At 38.0% G+C, this 21,681-nt stretch overlaps 1 protein-coding gene across 1 annotated transcript in view; it reads left to right on the top strand.

Annotated features, from left to right (window-relative positions):
- The window catches only part of UTRN (utrophin), a 341,542-nt gene that overhangs the window by 204,282 nt on the left and 115,579 nt on the right, over positions 1–21,681 (top strand). Inside the window, 1 exon segment of the mRNA XM_014306655.2 lies at positions 19,217–19,389. Coding sequence (XP_014162130.2) covers positions 19,217–19,389 — 173 coding nt within the window.

Genomic DNA, 21,681 nt, shown 5'->3' with positions numbered 1-21,681 from the left:
GGCCAAATTGCTAATGCTGCTGTCCTCTCTGCTGTTCTAGACAGGCAGTAAACAGTCATAGAGAGAAAATGAACTTTAAAAATTGACAACTTGTGAATGCCTTTTGTTATTTTCAGGCCCTCTTTAAGATAGCTCCATCTCTGCACAAGTGTTAAGAGTTTTAAATTCGTTGTCCCTTTTGAGTCCCTGTTCTGAGAAATGCCTGGTTTTTGTATTTCTATCACTGATCTTTTCTGCTACTCTGTTAAACTCTGATGTACATTTTAAACATTATAGGCAAAAGGGCTGTCTTTATAGGCAGAAGTGTTCTGGTGTTATTGAGGAAGCTGTTGTATATGTAATTTTATTAATGTACATGAAAACTGCAGTTCACCAACTGTCAGCATATAATGTAGCTGAATGAAAGCATAGAAGGTAGCATAGAATGAAAGAGTGTTTGTGATCATGTCTGACAGCATGGCCTAGGTACTACTTCAAGTTATATTTAAAAATAGCTGACCACAGTGCTAACTACTTCTATGTAGCAGGGTTTGAACTACCCCGTGTTGTCATAATTTCAGTAGAATCCCAATATGAGCTCAGAACTAGTTCATTCAGTTTCAAATTCATGTGTTCCTTAATGTGGGGTGGCCAAAGACACCACAAGGCTTACTTCTTAAGGGAGATGTGATTTCAGAAAATGGCTTTTATCAAGTGCTGGAGGAAAATGCACAAGGTTGTTACAGGTGAGAGATTCCTTTAGCAGGTGTTAAGTTGCAGTAATAACAGTTGAGGATTCTTTGTTTTTGGAAGTGTCTGACACAATAAAAAGAAGCATATGTCATTTACAGTGACTTTTTGGAGCTATAAAATGCTATTCGTTGATGGGCTTCATTTCCTTGCAGGCAAGCTTTCACTCATGTTTGCTTTAGCTTTAGTTGTATAAATACTAGGCTTTGCTGAGAAGCATATTGCCTCTAAGGTTCCGCAGTCTCAAGCATTGCTGCAAGTACTTGGCATCATTGACAGATGATCCAATCTTGTTTTTTAAAAAATCTGCTCTTTTACAAATCTGTTTACTCCTTGCATGCCCTATTACAATGTATGAATGAAAAGCACAGAGGGAAGAGGAAGCTATGTATGCACAAATGTGGATATTTTTTATTCCTTGGTAGTTATTGAGAAGTCTCAGGATAGTTTCAGAGTTGGTCTGTGATGATGGCACCAATGGGAACTGCCAGTGATCTGAAGAACCCATTTTGGACTGGTATCTCAGGATAGCCCTCGTTTGCTCTTCAAGGAAACAATGGCTAAGAGTGAAAGGGCATAGGTTTCATCTTGCAGTAGTATACAGTCAGTTTGGGAGATTTTTTGCTGCTGTTCTTAAAATAGCTCTAGAATAGTAATAGAGCTCAATATGCTGAACCAGTCATATTTAACAGCGTTTATGCAACACAAGCAACATGCGATGAAGGGTTTTAGAGAGAGGCAGCTTGCACATTTGCTTGTGCCTTTCTGCCCTGAAGTTTTTACAGTTTGATTTTACTAAATATACCAAAGACATGGGACTTTTTAGCAGAATAGGCTTTAGGTGTGCTTTAAAATTTTATTTTATTTTACTTTAATTATTTTAAAATATATATTTATTTTTCTTTCTGTGTTTCTTAATTTTGCCTATTTTACAGTGAGTTACCTTTTGCCATGTTGAACCTTTTTCACATTATCACTAAATGACTGACTAGGCACAAGCTTCTTGAATGGAAAACGTAGCAGCAGAAGGGACCTGTTCTGGGAATACATATTGCTCTGGACTGGTCACTTCCTAGCCTTCATCCAGCTGTGTTCCACAGGTGGGGAATGCAAGGGGCCAGTGCCTCTGCCCTTCACAGCTGTTTGAATCAGTGTGTTTAAAATGGGTATGCTCACCTGCCATGCCTTTCTAGGGCACTTACTCCTACTCTTCTCTCCTTCTCCTTTGTAGAAAGGCTGATTTTAGTGATTATTTATTCAACACAGACATGAGTATGCCTTGGGTTTTTCCACCCTCACAACTTATTAGAAATTCTTGTTTTATGTTTTATTGTATGCATTTTGTCTCCTACTTCTGCCCTTGTTGGGACTTTAGGCATGCAGAAACACCAACAGAATTTGATGGACTACATGGACTCAACATGGATGAAGTGCTAGTACACATATGATGAACTCTTCTATTTCTTCAGCACTATGACTGCCAGGTGTACTTTTTGTCTTTCATGCCTAGAGCTAAACATTTTTTATCTGAATTCTCAGGAATTGCTACTCTTTAAGTAAAGCAGTGCTCTTAGGTAAAGCAGTGAATGTTTTTAAATTAATTTCCTCAGATTTTCCTTTATGCTGATCAGACTTTTTCAATGCTAGTCATTTTTTGTGACACAAAAATACCAAGAAAACCCAAACCCTCCTTTCAAGAAGTCACTACCTAATGAAAAGCCAAGAATCGTTGAGTTACAAATGCTGTAAGGTGCTTTCATGCTCTTGTGTCCTTGTGAAGCTGAGTCTAACCTTCATTTTAGGCTTTTGTGTGCAGATCTTCAACTTCCTTCCTCCAACACAAACTTGGGTGCTTCTCAAAAGTAGATGGAGTTCTTGACTTTAAATGAGAGTTAAATGAGAATAAAAGCATTCAGTAATTCAATGGAAATGGAGCTCCTGACTAACATTAGACAATGAAAGTTCTGTCTGAATAAATTTGGAAAACCTATTTGTTTCCTGTATAGTAGCCTGTAATAAAGTGGGGCTAGAGAAGCCTTAGGCACTTGTATTTACATAAGCTTCTTGTTCAAACCAGAGCAAAAGCTGCAGTTATGGATAATGCAGCTTACATTTTATTTCAAGAATAAATATTATATTATCATAATTTCAATTGTAAATGCTCTTTACTTTTGTCAATAGGCCAGTGATAAGATCTCTGTGAGAGCTTTCCGTTAGCAAAATGACACAGAATGCATAAAGATTAAAAATCTGTGCGGAAATTCAGTTTAGTGCTTAATAACTCAAATCAGATGGGGTATTTTGAAAGAAAAGCGTGCTTACAGCAGTAGCACTGGGAGCAAGTTCTGAGTCTCTCTGCATGAGTGTAGGGACAACCTCCTGTGTGCACAGTGTTTGTTCCCTCTGTTTTCTGAGCTTAACTTACCTTATGCTAATGGATGACAGTACATAAGCACACAAGAAAGGATTTTCTTTTTGTTATTGTTTTTTGCTAGTTTGACACTTCACTAAGCAAACATGAATTTGTTCCTAGCAATCACGTATAACTACCTTAAAAGAAACAAGATAGGAGCTGCATGGTGTGGTTTTGGGAGGTACATCTAAGTGTGTACTTCTTACTGAGACTTTACATTAATTTCTTACTCTAGTAAATGCTAGGAATAATTTCACAGACTGAATTTAGGGAAAAAAAATGAAGGAGGTAAGAGACCAAAACAATCTGTGTGAAGCAAAGACTGTAGGCCAATTATTCAGGCGCTGCAGTGGAGAGCGCTTCTTGCTGTGAGAGATGCCAGAAAGATCAGCAGCATTACGAGAAAAACTGCTCTCAGCCATCCTATTACTTAAGAGCACATGATATTCCCTTGGAAGTCCTTAGATAATGGTTGTTGGAAGCTTTAATGTTAATTAATTTAATGTTAGTTAAAATAATATAATTTGGCTAGAAAACATACAATGATTGGCTCCCTTGATGCCTTCTGATAAGTCAAGTCTTTTATTTACTGTTCTTAAACTGTAAATATGTTCAGAGGAGGCTTGTCCCCTCTTTCTGTGGTACTTTTTAACTGCCTTGGAAACTTTTTTTGGTCAGAAACCAAGATGCTTTGAAAGAATCTTTGCAATTTCTACTTTTTTCTTTATCACAATGTTGCACTACAATTTTTTCATTTTACCTCACTGATTAAAGTAATGTTAATAAGTTTCTGACTGCATGTGCATATAAAAAATACATGAATAGCACTGTCACTCCCACACACAGATATCTCTCATATGTGCTTGAGTTCTAGACAATGAATGTGAATATGATTCTTTCCACTTGTGTTGGCTACAAAATAGAATCATTTCATCTCTTAACAGCATTGAGTATTTGTTGACTTTGATTGGAATTTAGACTTTTAGGGCTTTTCTACATTACCTGTGACAGTTACTGGTTTAATAAATACTGATTTGTTCAGTAAAAAAAAGAATTAAAAACTCTGTCCTCTTCATATGTTCAGTGGAGATACAGGAGTATCATTTATTCATTTAATTTATCTAACTGCAGAGTTGGAGGATCATTACACAGTTAATGAGAAGAATGAGTACTCTTCCTGCGCTACAACACTTAGACCTTGATCTTAAAATCAGTTTTTAAGGTTTAATTCTGTGCTTTGAAAATTAATTTAGAGGAAGCCAAGGTTGTTCTATGGTATCAGTCATAAGGTCTTTAAAATAAGCCCCCCATGAGATACTCTTCTTTCTCCACTCACAGCAAAAGCTCAGTTTGGTGGTGAAGCATTGTGGGTTGCTGCTTTGATGCAATTTCAACAGCATGAAAATATTTTAAGTAAGTGTAGCCCAGGGTCATTGATCGTTTTTGGTGAACTTTGAAAACAAACGAAACCTTCACCTTTTTGGTAAATTGCAATGGTATACTTTGGTATTTTTTGCTAGATTAGGAAATAGACCTTCTGTGGTTTGATAGAACCTCTTAGTAGATGGCCACTTGCTAAACTCCCAAGAGTAACTTTCTAACTCTTCTCTTCTGCAATATTTAAGTTGATATAGAGGCACATTTCTTGGTAAGTGTTTTAAGGATCCTTCGTAGAAAAGAAGTTGCTTGAAATCATACCAATTACATCACTTTTAACTCCTAAAATGCCTAGCTAATATTCAAATACAGAAAAGTTGATTATTGAAAAGCTTACAGCTGAAGCATATTTTTATTGCTGTGAATAGAGTTTTCATTGGATAAGGAGAGTCCCATTCCCAGTGGCTTTCAAAAAGACCATAAAACACCCAAATCAACTAGATCCAGGTAATACTTCTCCTTCTGCAAGATAATGCCACTTAGTTAACTGAGAATATTAGACAAGTTAGGGCATAATATATGGGCAGACTGAGTCAGAAGGTACTTAACCTTGGAGTGTGGCAAAATGATAAATTACACAGGATAACTGAAATGACTCTGAATCCATGTTAGACACTTGAGTCTAATGCTATTGTTAAGAAGTGAAGTAAGAGGAAACTGCAATACATTATTTGAATGAGATTTTAATCCACAGATACTGAGTAACTGCTCTAGAATTTAAGATGCTCTATCAATTATTTATTATAAGCTCAAATGAAAATACATTTTTGTGGTTTTTCCACTCCTTGAATTGAGTACTTGTCTAAAAACTACTAAATTAATCATCTTTTCATTGATCAGTTTTAGTATCTTGAGAGATGGGTGCCCTATACTAAGTAATAAGTATATAAATAAGCCCTTCTTGTAGAAAATTCTTTTAAAGATGTAGAATATGCATGGATTTGATGTGGCTTTTATTGTGCTGAGCTGTCAGAAAGCTATGAAACTGTTTTCATTGCAGTCAAGAAAATTTTTAAGGCAAACATTTTTTAGGTTGGGCCAAAATACAGGAATTCCCATTTCTAAAACTTGGGAAACTGGATATTTACTTTGGGTGTGGGTTAATGCAGGGTTTAGAATCTTTTTTTGGATGTATTGCTTTGGCAGTCTGTCATGCTATATCATCTATAGGCAGTCACCCTCTTTTTAGTTTTACCCTTTTAAATAAAAATGTGAATAAGTACATCTAAGATAATGTATTTATTTCATTTTTGTGCAAAGGGAACAGCATCAAAAAGGCTATTTAAGACAGACCACAAGGTGCCCTGATGCTTTCTGATTTCCAGTAAGATTATTGCAAGCAAGCACCAGTATCTTACACCTGATGAAGGGAAACAAGGAGGAAAGGCAACTTACAGTTTTAGAATGAGACTTCCCCAGTGAAGTCTTTATAGACAGCTGATAAATAGGAAAATTTTATTTAGTCACTAGTACTAACTGGAAAGTGACACCCGATGATGAAATTTCTGCTTGGCATAAAAGCCAGATTTCATCCACACTGTCTGCTGCCTCCTTCATTCTGTCATTTAGTGTCATTGAAATTTTCATTTTCTGGTCAGTCCCATAAACTGAATTTAAATCTTGGTCTCTTATTCAGTAAAGTTTGTAATGCCCTATGCATGAAAGAGACGTCATGCTGGTGCTTTTCCTCTATACTTCCCTTTGAGATCTTATTTCTTTTTGGTATACTCCAAGTATGAGATACTTCTTTTTTTTAGTATATTTGAAATATCCTGGTTTTAGGGCTGGGTTCTTCTAGGAAGTTCAAATGAGGGTGTTTATACTAGGAGCATACATACTAGGAGCGCACACAGCAGTTTATATTTAAATCTAAAGTGTTGTAAAATCATGGCTGGTTCATAAAGCTTGAAAGCCATGTTGTCCAAACAAGTTAAGAGCATAAAAGCCCACCACCAAACCACCCTATCCTCCACAAAACTTTCATAGCAGTATAGCACTGTCTGTCATCAAGACTACATGTGAATTTCTACCAAATTTTATTTTTGAGATTTAAAGTCTTCTCATTTGTTTCAGGAAGGCCACAGTCTATCTCTGCTTACCTAATGCAGAACTCTGTTATTGAATGTGGCAGATACTGCACAGGGTAAATCACTGAATGTGTTGATCCTTGTGAAAATATCTTCCAAGGCAAACCAATACCTTTATTTATAGAGAAAAAAAAGAAGACAAATCCAATGGTTACAGTGCCTTGCTGCAAGGTCTAGGAACTTTCATATAATTCACGATCTGCATTGCAATCACCCCGGTAATAGCTACCTAACTGGTAATGTTGGCAATCATATTTGTGTTACTTTTGTCTTATCCTGCCTCTTGTAGCTCTTTATTGTAGGAATTTGATCTGTCCATTTGTCCTGATGAATTGCTAGTCCTTGGGGTACCGTGTTGCTTGAGTGATTTGACTTTTGACAGAGGTTATCAGTGAGCCTCTGCTTAATTGAACCTTTTTGTTGGGTTCAATAGATAATAAACCTCAGTGTAGAACTGACCTTGCTGGAGCAGTGTGTTAACTTTGCATTGTAAATGCTGACCTGCTGTAGGAAGGGAGAGGGCATCTCCCCCTCCTGGTCTGATCAGATTGACATCCGATATTTTTCAAGGCAGGTGAATATAGCACAGTGCTTTTGAACTGGTGGATTTTTTGTGTTCCTGCCTGCAGATGCATGTCTTGAGTGAAAACAGGATGCATTGACTTTCTTTAACCACCTATTGACCTCTGTGCCCTTTACATCTGAGTCACACAAAGCAACACTTTTCTTTTTATCCTTCTGTTGTCATTACTTGCTGTTGTGAGTCACATAAGACGTATGTATGCCCCTAGTATAAACAGCCTCATTTATTTACACTTAAGGTTCTTACTGCTCTTTATTTTCCCATTTTTTTTCTATGAAAAGGAAAAAAATTTTCCCCTTTCTTTAGTTTGCCGTCAAAAATCAAGTTGTGTTTAGCATGACAGTTTTCTTGCATATTTTGCACATCTTCTCAAGTGTGAAGCAAATTCTTTATTGCATACATATTTAATGTTGTTTCACACAGTATAGTCTAAGAGACTTTTATCTCTCCTGATATTGAACTTTAGAGGTGTGTATAAGATCATCTCCAAGTTGATCTGGTATTTTTATTTCAAGTAGAAATGGAGTAATTTTTTTTCTCGTTATCTAGTTTTGATTTCATTGATTTTGCTGGTTCATTTGCAGTATCTTAACATTCAGTTGCTTCTGGATTTATCCTTGATAAAAGTAGGGGGCTTTTAGTTTATTCTTTGCAGTAATAAGGTTTTTTATGTAAAAGTCTGCTATTAGTTTTATAATCTCTGCATTGTGCCTTGATAAATGATGACGCTCTTAAGCCTGGATTTGTGGGATGTGCACTGCAGAACCCACACCTAAAACCAGTTTCCAGCAGATATGATCGTAGTTGTGTCACAGGCTGCTGTGCTGAGCATCCTTTTCCTACCATTGATAGAAGTGCTTTTCTTTCAATGGCCCTTGCATTTTGCAGACTGCCATTAGTAGCATTACCAATGGCTATAAAAGGCTGTTTGCTGGTTGTTTTATTTTTATCCAATTTTATGTTCTTATTTAAGATACATGAGAAAATGCACCAAATACTCTAATACCAAAAGTAACAAAAAGCTTCACTGCACCTAATCTTCTGCAGCTGTAGGTTATTTCCAGTGTCTTAAATTCCCAGTTGTGGCTGTTGGTATCTACAAGAGTGCTTTGAAAGGATGCTTTGTTACAGTTGGTAGTGTGCTTGTTTTCAGCTGTAGATTATGTACTTCCATGACAGCTTAAACTCTCAGAATGTTAATTTCTTTGGCCTCCAGAATTCAAATATTTCATCTGTGTAATGACTGTAGTTTCCAGTATACAATATGCATTTTTGTTTCCAATAGTGTATGCAGAGCTATTTTTAAAGAAAATTATGATGAAGCTGATCAAGAAAATTTAAACTTTAGTAGCAAAAAGTAATGTAAAGCTGTCTCAAATGTATGTTGTACTTTTGGAGTTTATGATCTAACATTGTCATATCTACAGAACTGCTGGCTGTGCAGAGGCTATATTAAATACATGTCAATGTAGAGCTCATTTCAGTTACTTTGACTTCTACATATTCAGAATTTCTCAAATACTGCAGTGTGCTTTCATGTGAGAAAGCAACTGAAAAAGTCATTATTCAGTATAATTTTCAAAGTTGTTTTGTTGGAAGCCTTGGTCCAACATCGTGTATATACATAAATATTTGATAATCTTTTATGAAATTATGCAAAATGGTACCTATTCACCTTAGAGGGTATTTAATTTGCATCTAATAGTGCTGAAAGATCTAGAATGTATGATTTTTTAAATGACAAATTAAAATTGGAAAACAACTTATCTGACTATGAAGCCTGATACCAAACCTAAAATTAATGTTGTGTATTTGGATTCAGTCCTGGAGTTATGAAGCTTCATTATAATCCAGCCTGACACCCATCTTTATTTATATGCACTAACATCTCTGAGGTGGATCTAAAGTCTGTTTGTTTCTGGTTTGCAAGGGTTTTTTTCTCCAAGAGCAGCAGAAAGCCTTAGTGTGCAGGGAAATAAGATCCAAACTTTGTCTTGAGGGGAAGAAATGAAATTCTCAAATAGTGATTCTAGTTATATCTCTTGCAGAATGGTTTTACTTTTTCACTCTAATGTGTAATTTTTCTTTCTGTAAGTAGTTAATTTGGAAGCGAATAGTATGTGAACATGATAAATAGGCTTTTTGCTTGCAGAAGCAGTGAAATAAATTCAGACTGTTTAAGCTGATCTGTTATACGGGCTATAAAGCTAGTTTAGTTCTGTCACCTTTGGAAAACTTTCCTGAGTTTATTTTGCAAGCACTTCTGCAGTTTGTGTAATATGCCCACATAAAAGATACAGACAGGAGGCAAAGTACAAATAAATCAAGTAAAAATCCTGCTAATGCCAATATTTCTTCCCCCCTTCAGAATTATTTTTAAAATCCTGACCCATACCAGATATACCAGTATAATCCACTAGCTCAGAATAACTTTAGAGACAGTTTTTCTACTGGTGAATTCATTGGTACTTCATATGATGGTTGGGTGAAATAAAATAAAAGTAAAAGCAACACATGATACCCAATGTGTTCATAGGAGACTTAGCTGTAACGGGTTTTGCAAGTGATGGGCTGCTGGTTTGGTTTTAATTATACATTTACTGACTTGCTGGCAGCTATTACTCAATCTGGTTTTGGTGGTTGAGTAATGTGTGTTTGTGCGGAAGGCATTAATAGCAGCTTAAATAGGCCTTCACATGCACACGGGTTTCCAGTGGGAATGCTTGGAAATGGACTGATTTCCTCACAGCCACCCATGGGGTGTCGGGTTTCCCGCGGGTGAGCAAAGGCTCATATGGAAAACAATCTGGCTGGCTGAGCATGCCCTCCTGAGCAGCCCCAGCCCGTGGTGGCTTTGTGCAGCGCTGGTTGCTTTTACAGCTCCAAAGCTTGCTCCGTGACAGAACAGCCACCTCTCCGTTCCAGGGGAAGGAAAAGTGAGGGCTTTTGGTCTGGGGTTTCTGCAGCCTCAGGGGTGGTGGTGGTTTTCCAGCGGGAGGCCTCCCGGAAGGGGGAGTGTGTTTGGCTCCGGAGCAGCACCAGGGCTGCTGGAAGGGAGGATGCTGATTACAATAATAAACAAATGCCGGGGATAGATTACCACACGGCTGTCAGAGCAGGCAGCACCAAAGGAGGAGATCCCCAGCGAAGCTTTGGAGGTTGCAGCAGGATCCTTTGCTGGGCTTATTTTTGCTTGCTCAAAGGAAGTTACTTTTTAGACAACTTCTAATGGGCCTTGGCTTTTCTGTGGCGCAGCATCTCCTGGGAGAAGCAAAGAGGGCTGGAGGTGCCTGATTACTGCCATAGCAGCACCAGCCCATGGTGCTGGCCCTGAGGAAGTCAGAGGAGAGATGGCCTCCCGTCTGGTCACACCAGCACGTTCCCTAGGATGAAGTGTGCCTCATCCCATTTTAACCGATCTGTGAAGCTGGTTTTTGATGCTTTCTATAGACAGAAATTTCTCTGGTTTTTTTTTTTCCCTTGAATGGAGCAACATGGAAGGATGTGTTCCTCCTCTCCACCTGTCATACACCAGCAGATTATAGCTTCTCTCACTTGGGGTCACTGAGACCAAGAGCTTGAGGCCTGCCAGAAGCACTTGGGTCCTGCAGGTCGTTGCTGAGGTGAGCTGGAGGCAGTCCTGGGGAGGTGTGGAGCCAAGGAGATCCCCACAGTGCCATGAGGTCAGGCCAGCCCTGCAAGGAGCAGCACCCAGTGTCAGTGGCTCAGCCCTGGTTGCCCAGCCCATGGGAAGGAGCAGGGACACGAAGACTGTGACGATGGCGCTGTGTGAACTGTTCCCAGGGGAACGCAGCCCAGGAGAGGGACACACACTGGAGTGCCTGGAGTATTTTGAGACTATATAGGTGGAAAGGAAAAAATCTTTTTGAAGGCTATAGACTTGGCTTGGAGGACATACCAGGAAAATGTAGGCTTCGGGAGACGCTTAATGATGATTGGCCTGAACTTCAGCTTACGTGAGTTGCTGACAAAATTTGAAAAGGTATGATAGGCACTTGTACACATGCCTTTGAAAAAGGCTGTGTATGCCTTTGAAAATTACACAGTAAATAAAAAAGGCAGGTTGATGTTTAACTTAGGTTTTCTGTGTTGCTGTTTATGTCCTCATGTGCATTCTGTTTATGGAAATCTAATGTTGCTTATCTTCCTCATTTCAGGTCCTACAAGATTACTTTTAGAGCATGTCCTCTGATTGTGGGCATTTTAATTTACTTATTTATTTAAAGTTCCAAAGGAAATGAAGAGCAGCTTGGGCTTTGCTAAGTCAAGGGTATAAGGGGACATTACAGGCTGCCTGTGACCTTGTTCCACTATTGACATAAAGCAAGGGCTCTGGAGTTTGCTGTTAAATTTAGTTCAATGTTACTTTAGTTGAATTGGAAGATCTCATGATGGCATTTAAAGGTAGAATTATTTCCAATGAATGTGCAACTTTCCCATTGTTTCATCTGTACTTCTTTTATTCCAACTAGTTACTCTTTCTCTTTCCAGGTTGTTTGGTAGCAGTAATGCTTAGAGGCAGGAGGTTTGGCTTTGAAGTGATCGTGCTGATGAGCAAGAGACATGAGAATGTTAAAGAACAGATTGTTTTCATCTGTTTGTCAGCAGTTCTAGTGAAACCTCACTTGAATGTTGTAACACTGTTAGATTTGCTTTGTCTTTTTTTCACCATACGAATTTCCTGTATCCTGCAAGACCACAGTATGTAACAAAATACAAAGTAGTTTATTTATGAATTAAGATAAAACACCTTAAAAATGTGGTCTCACAGTAGGAGAGCAGTTTGCAAAGCCTGATTCTGTGTTTTTCTAAACTTCAGGATGTTCTTCTTTTAAAGTGTACACCAGTGTTCTTTCCTCAGTAGTTATCAGTTTACCAGTTTTGTTTATCAGGGAGAAGTATGCTTGAGACAGTCACTATTCAGGATCCCACCAGCATGACTCTTTCAAAAGTAGTTAAGAGTAACAGTAAAAGGATTTGTGATCTGACTTCTTCACTGTATAGGTCACTGGCTTCTCTCTTGCTCCCAGTCTGTCATCTGGCCTTCACTCTTCCCTTGTGGCTGCTGCTGTGGTAGCCTGTAAAGATAAGGACACGTGCCAGACCCTGAGATGCTTCGTGACTTCATTAAGAGAAATTTTTAACCAGTGTTTCTAATATTTTATGAATCATAAAGCCCTGGTATTTGCAAACTCCAAGCTCCCCACTGTGACTTTGAATATTCCAGTGTTTATCTTAAAGAAATTGATCATAGCAATTCTCACCAAAACTTAGAGGTCTCACAGCTCTGCTGTATTTTTTAGTTTGAAGCTTGCTGTGAAGTTTTGTTGTCTACTGTGCTGAAATTTGTAATGCAACATAAAAGGCTACTTTGGTGCTGGAGAAGGTTAATGTTTTATTTGGTAGACTTTGATCATAGACTTTTAGTCTGTGCTTATTTAGCAAGTTTTCTTTTCCTTTTTTTTTTTTTTTTTAACAAGCTCCCTTCCTCCCCTGCTTCATCTGTCCCTCTTATGATTCCCCACACACCCATCCTGTCCTTCTTGAGGTGTTTGCTGCCAGGAGAAACAGTGCCATGACAGCAATCCTGGCTTGTAAGCTGCTTTCAGCTCTCTGGATTCATTAATATATGTTCTACAGGGAGAATGATGAGTGCTGTTACTGTGGTCGTAATGCAGAAGCCAGATGGCATTTGCAGAAGCTTGCACGGCACTCCCTTCCTATGCAAAAACAGAGTCACATTACACTGCAGTAGGCAGGGCTGCTTTGGCTTTGTTCAGTCATAAATATGTGACTGCTGGAATTAGTATTAACACATTTATGGTGCCCCTCAGATGTTGAGTCTATGCCATACAATGGAGCCACAGAGGTTGTTGAAGGCAGTGTGGTGTTCTCAGCCTTCCTGTAAGTGCATCATCATTCTTGTGATAAAATGAATCTTTAACTACACCATATGTCATCTCTTATCCAAGAGGCTTAAGTGCAAGTCAAATCAACTTTTTAGATACTTGATGTGTTGGTACAAGGCTGTTGGTAATAAAAGCCTTTGAAAATTAGAAGTGAAAAATGTCCCAAAGTGAGTTTTCCCCCAAACAAGTTCTGGTTTTTCTTCATGAAATATCTGAGAGTTTAAGTAGTAAATACATTTTTGTCATATCTACAGCAAATTACTTTGATCTGACACTTTAGTTGCGATGGCTGTAGTGATATTCAGTATGATCTGCATATGACACTTGAGAGAGGTTTGATGTCCATCTTTATGCGCTTCTGGCACTGGTAGATTTAAGATAATGGCAATTCTACCTAAAAGTTTTCATTGTGTATAGCTACTTCTGAATGTGAATTCATTGTAAATGGATTGCTTAACAGCAGCAAACAAACAGCCTTTTCAGAGGCCACTGCAGGCAGGCCTCTAAAACAGTGGATGGGATGAACCTTTCTAAAGGCATGACTCTGCTCTGACATCAGAGGAGAGACTTCCTGGATGAGATTTTTATAGCCTTCTTTTTACACAGACATCTCTTTTTCCCAGCTACCCCCAGCATTTTAAGGCTGAGACCAATAGAAATCCAGTTTCCCTTTCACAATGGCTACTTTGATACACCTCTATCATGCCCTTCCTTAAGAGTCATCAGTCAAGTAAAGCAGAGGCTAAAAGGAAAATCTGCCACAGCCGTGTTCCCAGAGGCAGTTGGCAGAAGCAGGTAAAATGTACTTGGTTCAAAATAAACTAAACAATGTGCTTTTAAAAATAAAAAGGTCCATTCCTTTGCTACCTGCTGTGAGACCTCAAAGAGCGATGTTCTGGCTGTGATGTGGTGCTATGTCTGTGGCGTGTAATGTCCTTTGGGTTGGCAGTGACATTTTTCTTCCACCTATTCCAGCTGGAAGATTTTTCTGCAGGTACTTTGACGAGCAGTCTTCACATTTATTCATGACCTTTGAAAGAGGCAAGTGCAGCATTTCTGTAACTGTGTCTTTGCTGACTTGAGCGCTGTCAGTGAAGGCAATAGACAATCATTTTTATGGGACTTGCAATTCTGTGCACTCGTTCCACTCACAGGCATCATCTGTATTGGGTGCAGGAAGTACAAAACTGTTCTGGCAAAATAGCCTGGGCGTAACTTTTGCTAGGAAAAATGCAATTTTTCAAGCTGATTTTCATTTATGAAGCATCAACTTCAAGCCCACTAATTCCTTTTGAGATAAATGTGTGGTTCAAAAGCCATATACAAGAGATGGCTTGTACCTGGGGATTAAAAAGATGTAGCACTCCATGTGCCAACACAAAATGCTGCCAGGCTTGTTGCACAGCATCAGCATTGTACATGTATGTCCTTTTCTTGCAAGCCATATGTGCTTTGCATGGCATAACTTGCCATCCCTGATATGTGGTCAGATGTTTATGAAAATACAGTGGAATTCTGTTTCCTAATAAATATAAAAATAATTGGAGTGTAATCCAGAATTTTGCTGTATATAGTGGGTTTAAAAAACTTTGCAGTAAAACACTGATGAGTCCTGCCTTTAAACCCTTTGTGAAGCTACGATTTGGTACAGAATGCTGTTGACTTTTTTCTTGAGAGACTAAGTTTAGTTTTGTGTCCTATATGTAAGAAAAATTTGATTAGGGTTTCTTGATAAAAGAATCTTTAATGCTAAGGGAACATACTTATTTCCCTTACAAAATAAAATAACTTTCCTGTTTTAGATACTTGTATTATTACCCCAGAATTTTTAATAGTTTTTATAATAAATTTTAATTCAATACAGTAACACTTTGTATATTTTAAAATGCATCATTTCTTCTACTTTAATTTGGCCATGGAGTTTTCTTCCATTAGTTGTGTTTTTATCTTCATTAGTTGTGTTTTTATCTTCAACAGAAGTATTTGGGCCCTATGAAAAGGGAAATACTTTGCCTGTGTTACCGTCCTTACTAGTATATTGCCAATACAGACAAAACCTGAAAAAATATGAGTAGAAGTGAATCTATTAATGGCTTAGAGAGTTGCAGAGTGAATTAGAAGCCCTCTGGACTCATAATTTAGAAAGAAGACACATCATGTGTGGGTCTGGCTCGGAGGTTTCTTGCCTTTTATAAAGTATTGATAGTTTCCAAAGGACAATTATGCCTAATGCTGTAACTGCTTTTAACATATCCTTGCAGTCCATAAGGGGGAAAGACAAAAGTTTAATACCTGGCTGAGTTGGGTTCCTAAGTTGGGTTCTGTTCCAATCTTTGTTGTATACTTCCTTTACCCTGGGTGTGTCACTCCAGTCTGCCATTGGGCTGTTCTAGTTGCAACTTGTTTTTGGGTCCTTTTCAGTATTTCCATCTGCAGCCTTACTGAGTGGCACATATTTAAACATTCTTTAAAGACACATGCTCTTCAGTTGTCATTGCATGATCATTTAGATTTTATTTGGTAGGAGTTAAAGCAAGAAGTACGTTTTTTATTATGGAGACAAGGTTTAATATCAAATCCAAACATAAAATGAAAACTTGAATTCTGCAGGAAGAAAGGTAAAGAGGGAGAGAAGCAAAGAAGGCAGAGAATATTCAGAATGGATATAAAATTTTGAAATCACCACATCAAAGTGGGAAAAGGCAGCAGTTTGATCTTAATACTTAAAAGGAATTTAGGGAAGTGACAATGTTTTAATAGTCTGGCTTGGGTTAAGTACATACCTAAATGCCAAGCTAGTTATTTCTTCTCCTTTCTACCTTTCAAACTTTGGAGTTTTCACCTTGATTTATATATAGGATCATTTTTTCCTCAAAAAGCTTTTTTTAATTTAGGGCATTAATCCTGCAAGCACTTGCATGTGAACAAATATGTTGACCTCATACAATAAATTATCAATTCAGTTTAGCAGCCAAGTGCACATAAATATTTGCAAAATTAGCAAAATATGGCATCTCTATAGTAGTGCCTTAAAAAAAAGTCGATAAAGCAAGAAGACATTTTCTGTTTATAGTGTATTTCTTTAGGTTTTTGGTTATTTTTTTCTGTTCTGTTTTTTTTTGTTTTTCTCTTCTCTGCCCTTTGATTTGTTTCACATGCACTGGGAGACCACTCTGGTCCATATCCCTTAAGCACTGGGCTGAGAGCAGTGATGGAGTTTCACAGTTGTATCCTCCCCTTTATGTGGCAAAAGCAACAGAATTTTTCTCTCTTCTCCTGCATTATCTTGTGTATTGCCCCTGTGACTCTGAATATGGGGACTTCCATGTCATAATAGAGGAATATTTAGAGTTTCTTTAAAATATTGCAGAATTACTCTTACTAGAGTTAATTCTCACTGGAACCCAAGCAGGCATAATCAACTTTTTCCATCCCTTTTTTTGCCACACAGAGGACAATGGAGAATCAAAGACCAAGAAAAAGGCAGGAGAAAGAGAAATAATAGATCAGGAGGAACATAAATGGGAGGGTTTACAGAATGAGAGTCCTTTCCACTTTGAAGAAAGAAATTTAAAGGTAGGGCAACCACATATTTACAAATAAGAGTTGAAGGACTCTGATAACATAGTGAATAAAGGAGTATATTACCAATTGCTAGCAATTACAGCAGTCTTAGGATAAGATGGGAGCCCATCATCCAGAAGACATTGCCTGAATAAAAATCCAAATGTTTTATATCATTATTGGAGAGTAACTAACTCATTGTGCCCATTTCTTGCTGTTAGTCATTTTTCACATCTCACTTTCCTGCTCTGCTTCTTCCATATGCCCACTGTGCCCACTGGTGTGGGGTATGTTATTTGTGTTTCTCTCTATCTTTTCTTTGAGGGCTGTGACAAACTCGCATTCAGTAACTTTATCAATCCTGTTGGGTTATCTGTCAGCTGGCAGTGGTTGGTTGGTTTCTTTTCACCTGGAAAATGGAAAGCAGAAATGAAAGAGAAGTTAATTATGAAACTTTATTCTTTGAACTGATTTGTCTCAACATGGTTATTACAGATGGGACTCAAGAATGTGAACGGCAGATTTATTGAACCTAATCAATGTAACTTGATGACTGGAAAATGTAAGAACCAAACCCATTGTGAATGAAACATTTTTGAGCATGCATGCTGAATTGTCCTCTCAAGTAAAATCAAAGAATGCTTTATGGAGGTTCTAGAATGAATGGGTTTACAGTTACTATTGTGATTGTGGAAGGAAGCTTAGAGATCAGTTTGTTTTCAATGAAGTTGTTGCTTGTGACTTTGAAGAGGCAAAGAGAAATGTTTTGCATGAGCCGGTTTTTGCAACACAAATTCATTGCAGTTAGAATTGTAACTGCTGTGCAGTGGCTGTACCTCCTGCTCTGTGGGATTGAGCTGGGTTTCACTGCACGTGCATGCACGTTGGAGTTGTAAGGACAGGAGCTGCAAATATTTTCAGATAAGCATCTAATTCAGCTAGTGACTCTGCCATCTTATTTGGGCTGGCTGATCATCAGACAATTCCATGTTGTTTTTTCCTTTTAAATGTCATTTTTGCTTCTGTGTTTAGAATGGTGATTTTTATCAGGTTGTTTCAAAGACAGAAAAAGTGTCATTTTACCTGCTTTAAAGAAGGGAATCTCAGTGAAAATAAAGGTAGTTGTCCAAAGTCACACAGTAGCTCTTCTGGCCAGACAGAGCTTCCCAGTGCCTCCTTCCCTCTCTCACCTCCTTTCCCACTGCCCCATCTCCTCCTTCCTCTTTTTCACCTGTATCCTGACTTTTTTGTTCTCTTTCCTAATTCTAAAAAGCTTTCATTCTATCTCAAATTCATAGCTACTTTTCCACTTCCATTTGTATATGTGCCACCAGGAATACATCTCTAGGATGGGGAGGTACAAAAGCCCCCTCCTTTTCTGCTTCTGGGAACAGATGGTGATTACTAAGGAGTTGATTGGAAGAATAAAAACCTTTAAGGAATTTCAGTTATTTGATTTCTTCCTTTGCAAAAGAAGTTTATTTACATCTGCGTCAAGTTCCTGTCATAATCTTCGTTGATTAATCCTATTGAGACAGCCAGTACACCTCCTGGCTTTCAACACATTTACATTGCTTTATTGGAGTATAGATAGATGTGATGTATGGATGCTAGAAACCATTGGCAGTGGTGCAGGAAGTTTTGTTTGCTCTTTTTATGTGTTTTAAAAATAATACTGTGCTCAATTAGATGAAGACAATATCTGTAATGTGTTTCTTGAGGCAGATGGTAGATGAGAGAATAAAATGTGTTTAATTTCTAAAGGGAGGAGAAATGAATCAACCGAATGGAAATCACAAGCTTTTCTTTTCAGTATTTACTATGAAATTCAGATTATAATACATCCTGCCATTTTATGTCTACCTCTCCATATATTCAGGCCATAATGTAAAGTAGTTTAATTGTAAAAATGGACTTTTGGTTGCTGTAATCATTTAGCTGCAGTTTAGAGTTTTAAAGTTAAGATTTTAGTTAAATGGTTTCATTATGTGTGACCTAAAATACTAGATAAAGGCTGCATTTCACTAGACTGTTTAAAGTTTCTGAAATGTTTTGTTTCAAAGAAGAAAGGGATGACATAGCTAAGGCTGAATTGGTGTAATTTCTGGAAAGGAAATGAGTTCTAGTGCATTTGCAAATGCCACACTGTGTGAAATGCGTGGGTGAACAGGAGACAGTTAGTTACCTTCAGTGCTACAAAACACAACATCACAGGACTTGCTATTTATAAATCTATTTCCTTTTTCGCAGCCTTGGATGACTTTCAGACTCCTTTTCTCACACTTAAGAAAGCTAGACCTTTTGTAGTGACGTTAATAGGATTGCAGGTTTTCTCCTGTGCATCTTTTATCAGAGACACCCAAGGAAGCTGGAATGCACGCTCTGTCCTAGTGTTTAGGAGTACTCATGAGAGTCAGCTCTCCCCTCCTCTACTTACAGAACTATGTTTGAACTTTTCTTGCTGGTATTTCAGGACATCCAAGCTGAGATTGATGCCCACAATGACATCTTCAAAAGCATTGATGGAAACAGACAGAAAATGGTGAAAGCCTTGGGAAACTCTGAGGAAGCTGCTCTGCTCCAGCACCGGCTTGATGACATGAACCAGCGCTGGAACGACCTGAAGGCAAAGTCAGCTAACATCAGGTGAGTAGTGAAAACATCAAGGTGTGGTGGGGCACAGTTCCTTTCTTCTAAAAGGCTTGACAAATATGACCACAGCATTGAAACGATCTATGTACTCTCTTTCATGAAGGACCCCTGAGTGGAAATATAAAAACTTGGTGAACTTGTTCACCAGGTAGGCTTAACTGCTTGTTTTCTCTTCAGAGCTTCACAGTTGTAGCTTGCTGACCTTGTACCAAAATTTCCGGAAAGTGCATTGAGTCTTTCCTTATTGCAAATCAATGGGAGTGTCAGTGAAATAATTCTGCAGATCTGCCATGACTTTGAGGAGAAATCAGGAGTTTGTTGATGGTCTTGTTTTTACAAAATTTTTGTTTTGAGATTACTAACTTAATAAAACTTGCATCTTAAGTATCTTGATCCATTTAATTGGTTTAGAATTATTATTCAAATTAATAATTCAGTTGCTGCTATTCAATTGAAAAATTTTTTAAAGTACTTATTAATCAAGGAATGCATTTTACAGTTTTTTGACCCTATCTGTGCCAAGCTCAACTGTGGTAATTGTTAAATCTCAGTGATGCCACTTTTGAAATAGATACTGCTATATTCATTATTGAATTAAATTCTACATGAAAATTAATTACATAGAGAATAATTTCTAGAGCTTTTAATTGCAACAACTTTCTTGTTGGTTTGAGAAAGCTGTTCTTTTAAAACAATGTTAAACATTCATATGAATATTCCAAAGGCCAGGAAAATGAGCCAACCTTGAAATTCAGGCACAAGAGTTTGAATGACTGAAATAGAGGGGAAAATTTCATATTTACTTTTCATGTCCACTTATTCCATCATCAGCCTTCAGTTGGTGAACAGTTAAATGAAACTGTGAAATCAGCTCTTTGAAAGAAAGCCCTTGAAGGACTTGAACTCAAAGAACCAAGCGATTTGGTGTGGGGGCTTGCAGAGACTGGCTCCACCACATACACAATTTAATGCAAGACCTGTTGGACTTGAGTTGTTAAAAGCTCTATTCACAAGTCCATGTGAGAGAAAGACAAAAGCATACTCTTAAAGTAATAGCTTATTGCTTGTGGAGTCCTAGCAAGAACCATTGGGTTGCTTGGCCATTCCTGGGCTTGGTCATAATTTGGGAGAAATGAATGGCCATGAAAGAAGGGCCTTCAAGCCACTTATCCTGTACAGCTATGAGTTCCAAGGCTGTAGTACACAAAGACTGATTGTGCAGTCCGTGGTCAGAAATTGGGAATAAATTTTCTGAATACAGACCCATCTTTTCTGTTCTTCATATACATGGCATGTGTATCCATTGGGCAGCATTAATGTTGCTCTGCTGGTACCTGCTGTGCTGCAGAGCCACATGTCACTGGAGATCAAAGTGTAAGACAGAGACAGAGAATACTGGTGCAAATCTAAGAAAAGTAAATTAACCTTTCAAATCTCAGTCACTACTGAAAAGAGCATAGTATTTCTGAGTTCATTTTGCTCTGTTCTTTGATTGCAGTTCACTTTTCTAACTTGTGCAAGAGTCCTGAAAGCCTTCATAGGGGAGTAACAAAGCACAGAAGTCTGTTTGCCTTCAATTTTTGTTTTCTTGGTGTATCTTTTTACAAGGATGAATTGGAAAGCAGAATTGTATGGATGACTCTAGTGAGAACAACATGGACTCTAGTGAGAACAACATGTAACTTTCAGATTCTAGGACTGAAGAATGAAAAAGCTGATTATTTCACAATGGGTTTTTGCTTGGCATAGTGCTTCTAAATTAAAGTTTCTGTAACCTTTTTAGAATATTTTCAGGTATGGATACATTCCGATTATTCTGATTTTTAATTGCTGAAAGTACTGCTCTCCTGAAGAGAGACAGCATGAGTGTTTCTCATCACTTCAGTCCTCAGAGCTGGTCTTGCTAGTCACTGTGTTGAGTTTACTTCTTTGCTACTCCTGACTAAAGGGAGTTCCAAACTGGAAAAGCAATGCTGTTCTGACATATTTTTAAATGCACAGAAGCTGCTTAAACCTGTACTTGGCGTTTCTATGATGCTGCACCTCTCTCCTTGAAATTGTAGACTTAGCTTCTTTCTTTTTCTCTCTTTATCTTATTCCCAGGAAGAAAACAAAGCTGCAGACTTATGGGGGTCTGCCTTTTAAAGCCAGATGTTTAGGGGAGATTCATTTCTCTTGGGGCAGGAGGTGTGAGGATGTTAGTGTTTGGGGGAGGGTAGAAGTAAAAGTATGGGACAAATGGAAAAGGATTTTCTCTCTGTTTCTCTATATTTAGACCACCCACCA

This window comes from Geospiza fortis, unplaced genomic scaffold (assembly GCF_000277835.1).
Source record: "Geospiza fortis unplaced genomic scaffold, GeoFor_1.0 scaffold162, whole genome shotgun sequence".
NCBI lineage: Eukaryota > Metazoa > Chordata > Aves > Passeriformes > Thraupidae > Geospiza > Geospiza fortis.
The sequence above is the reverse complement of the archived record's forward strand: the minus strand, read 5'-3'. Positions and strand labels throughout refer to the sequence as shown.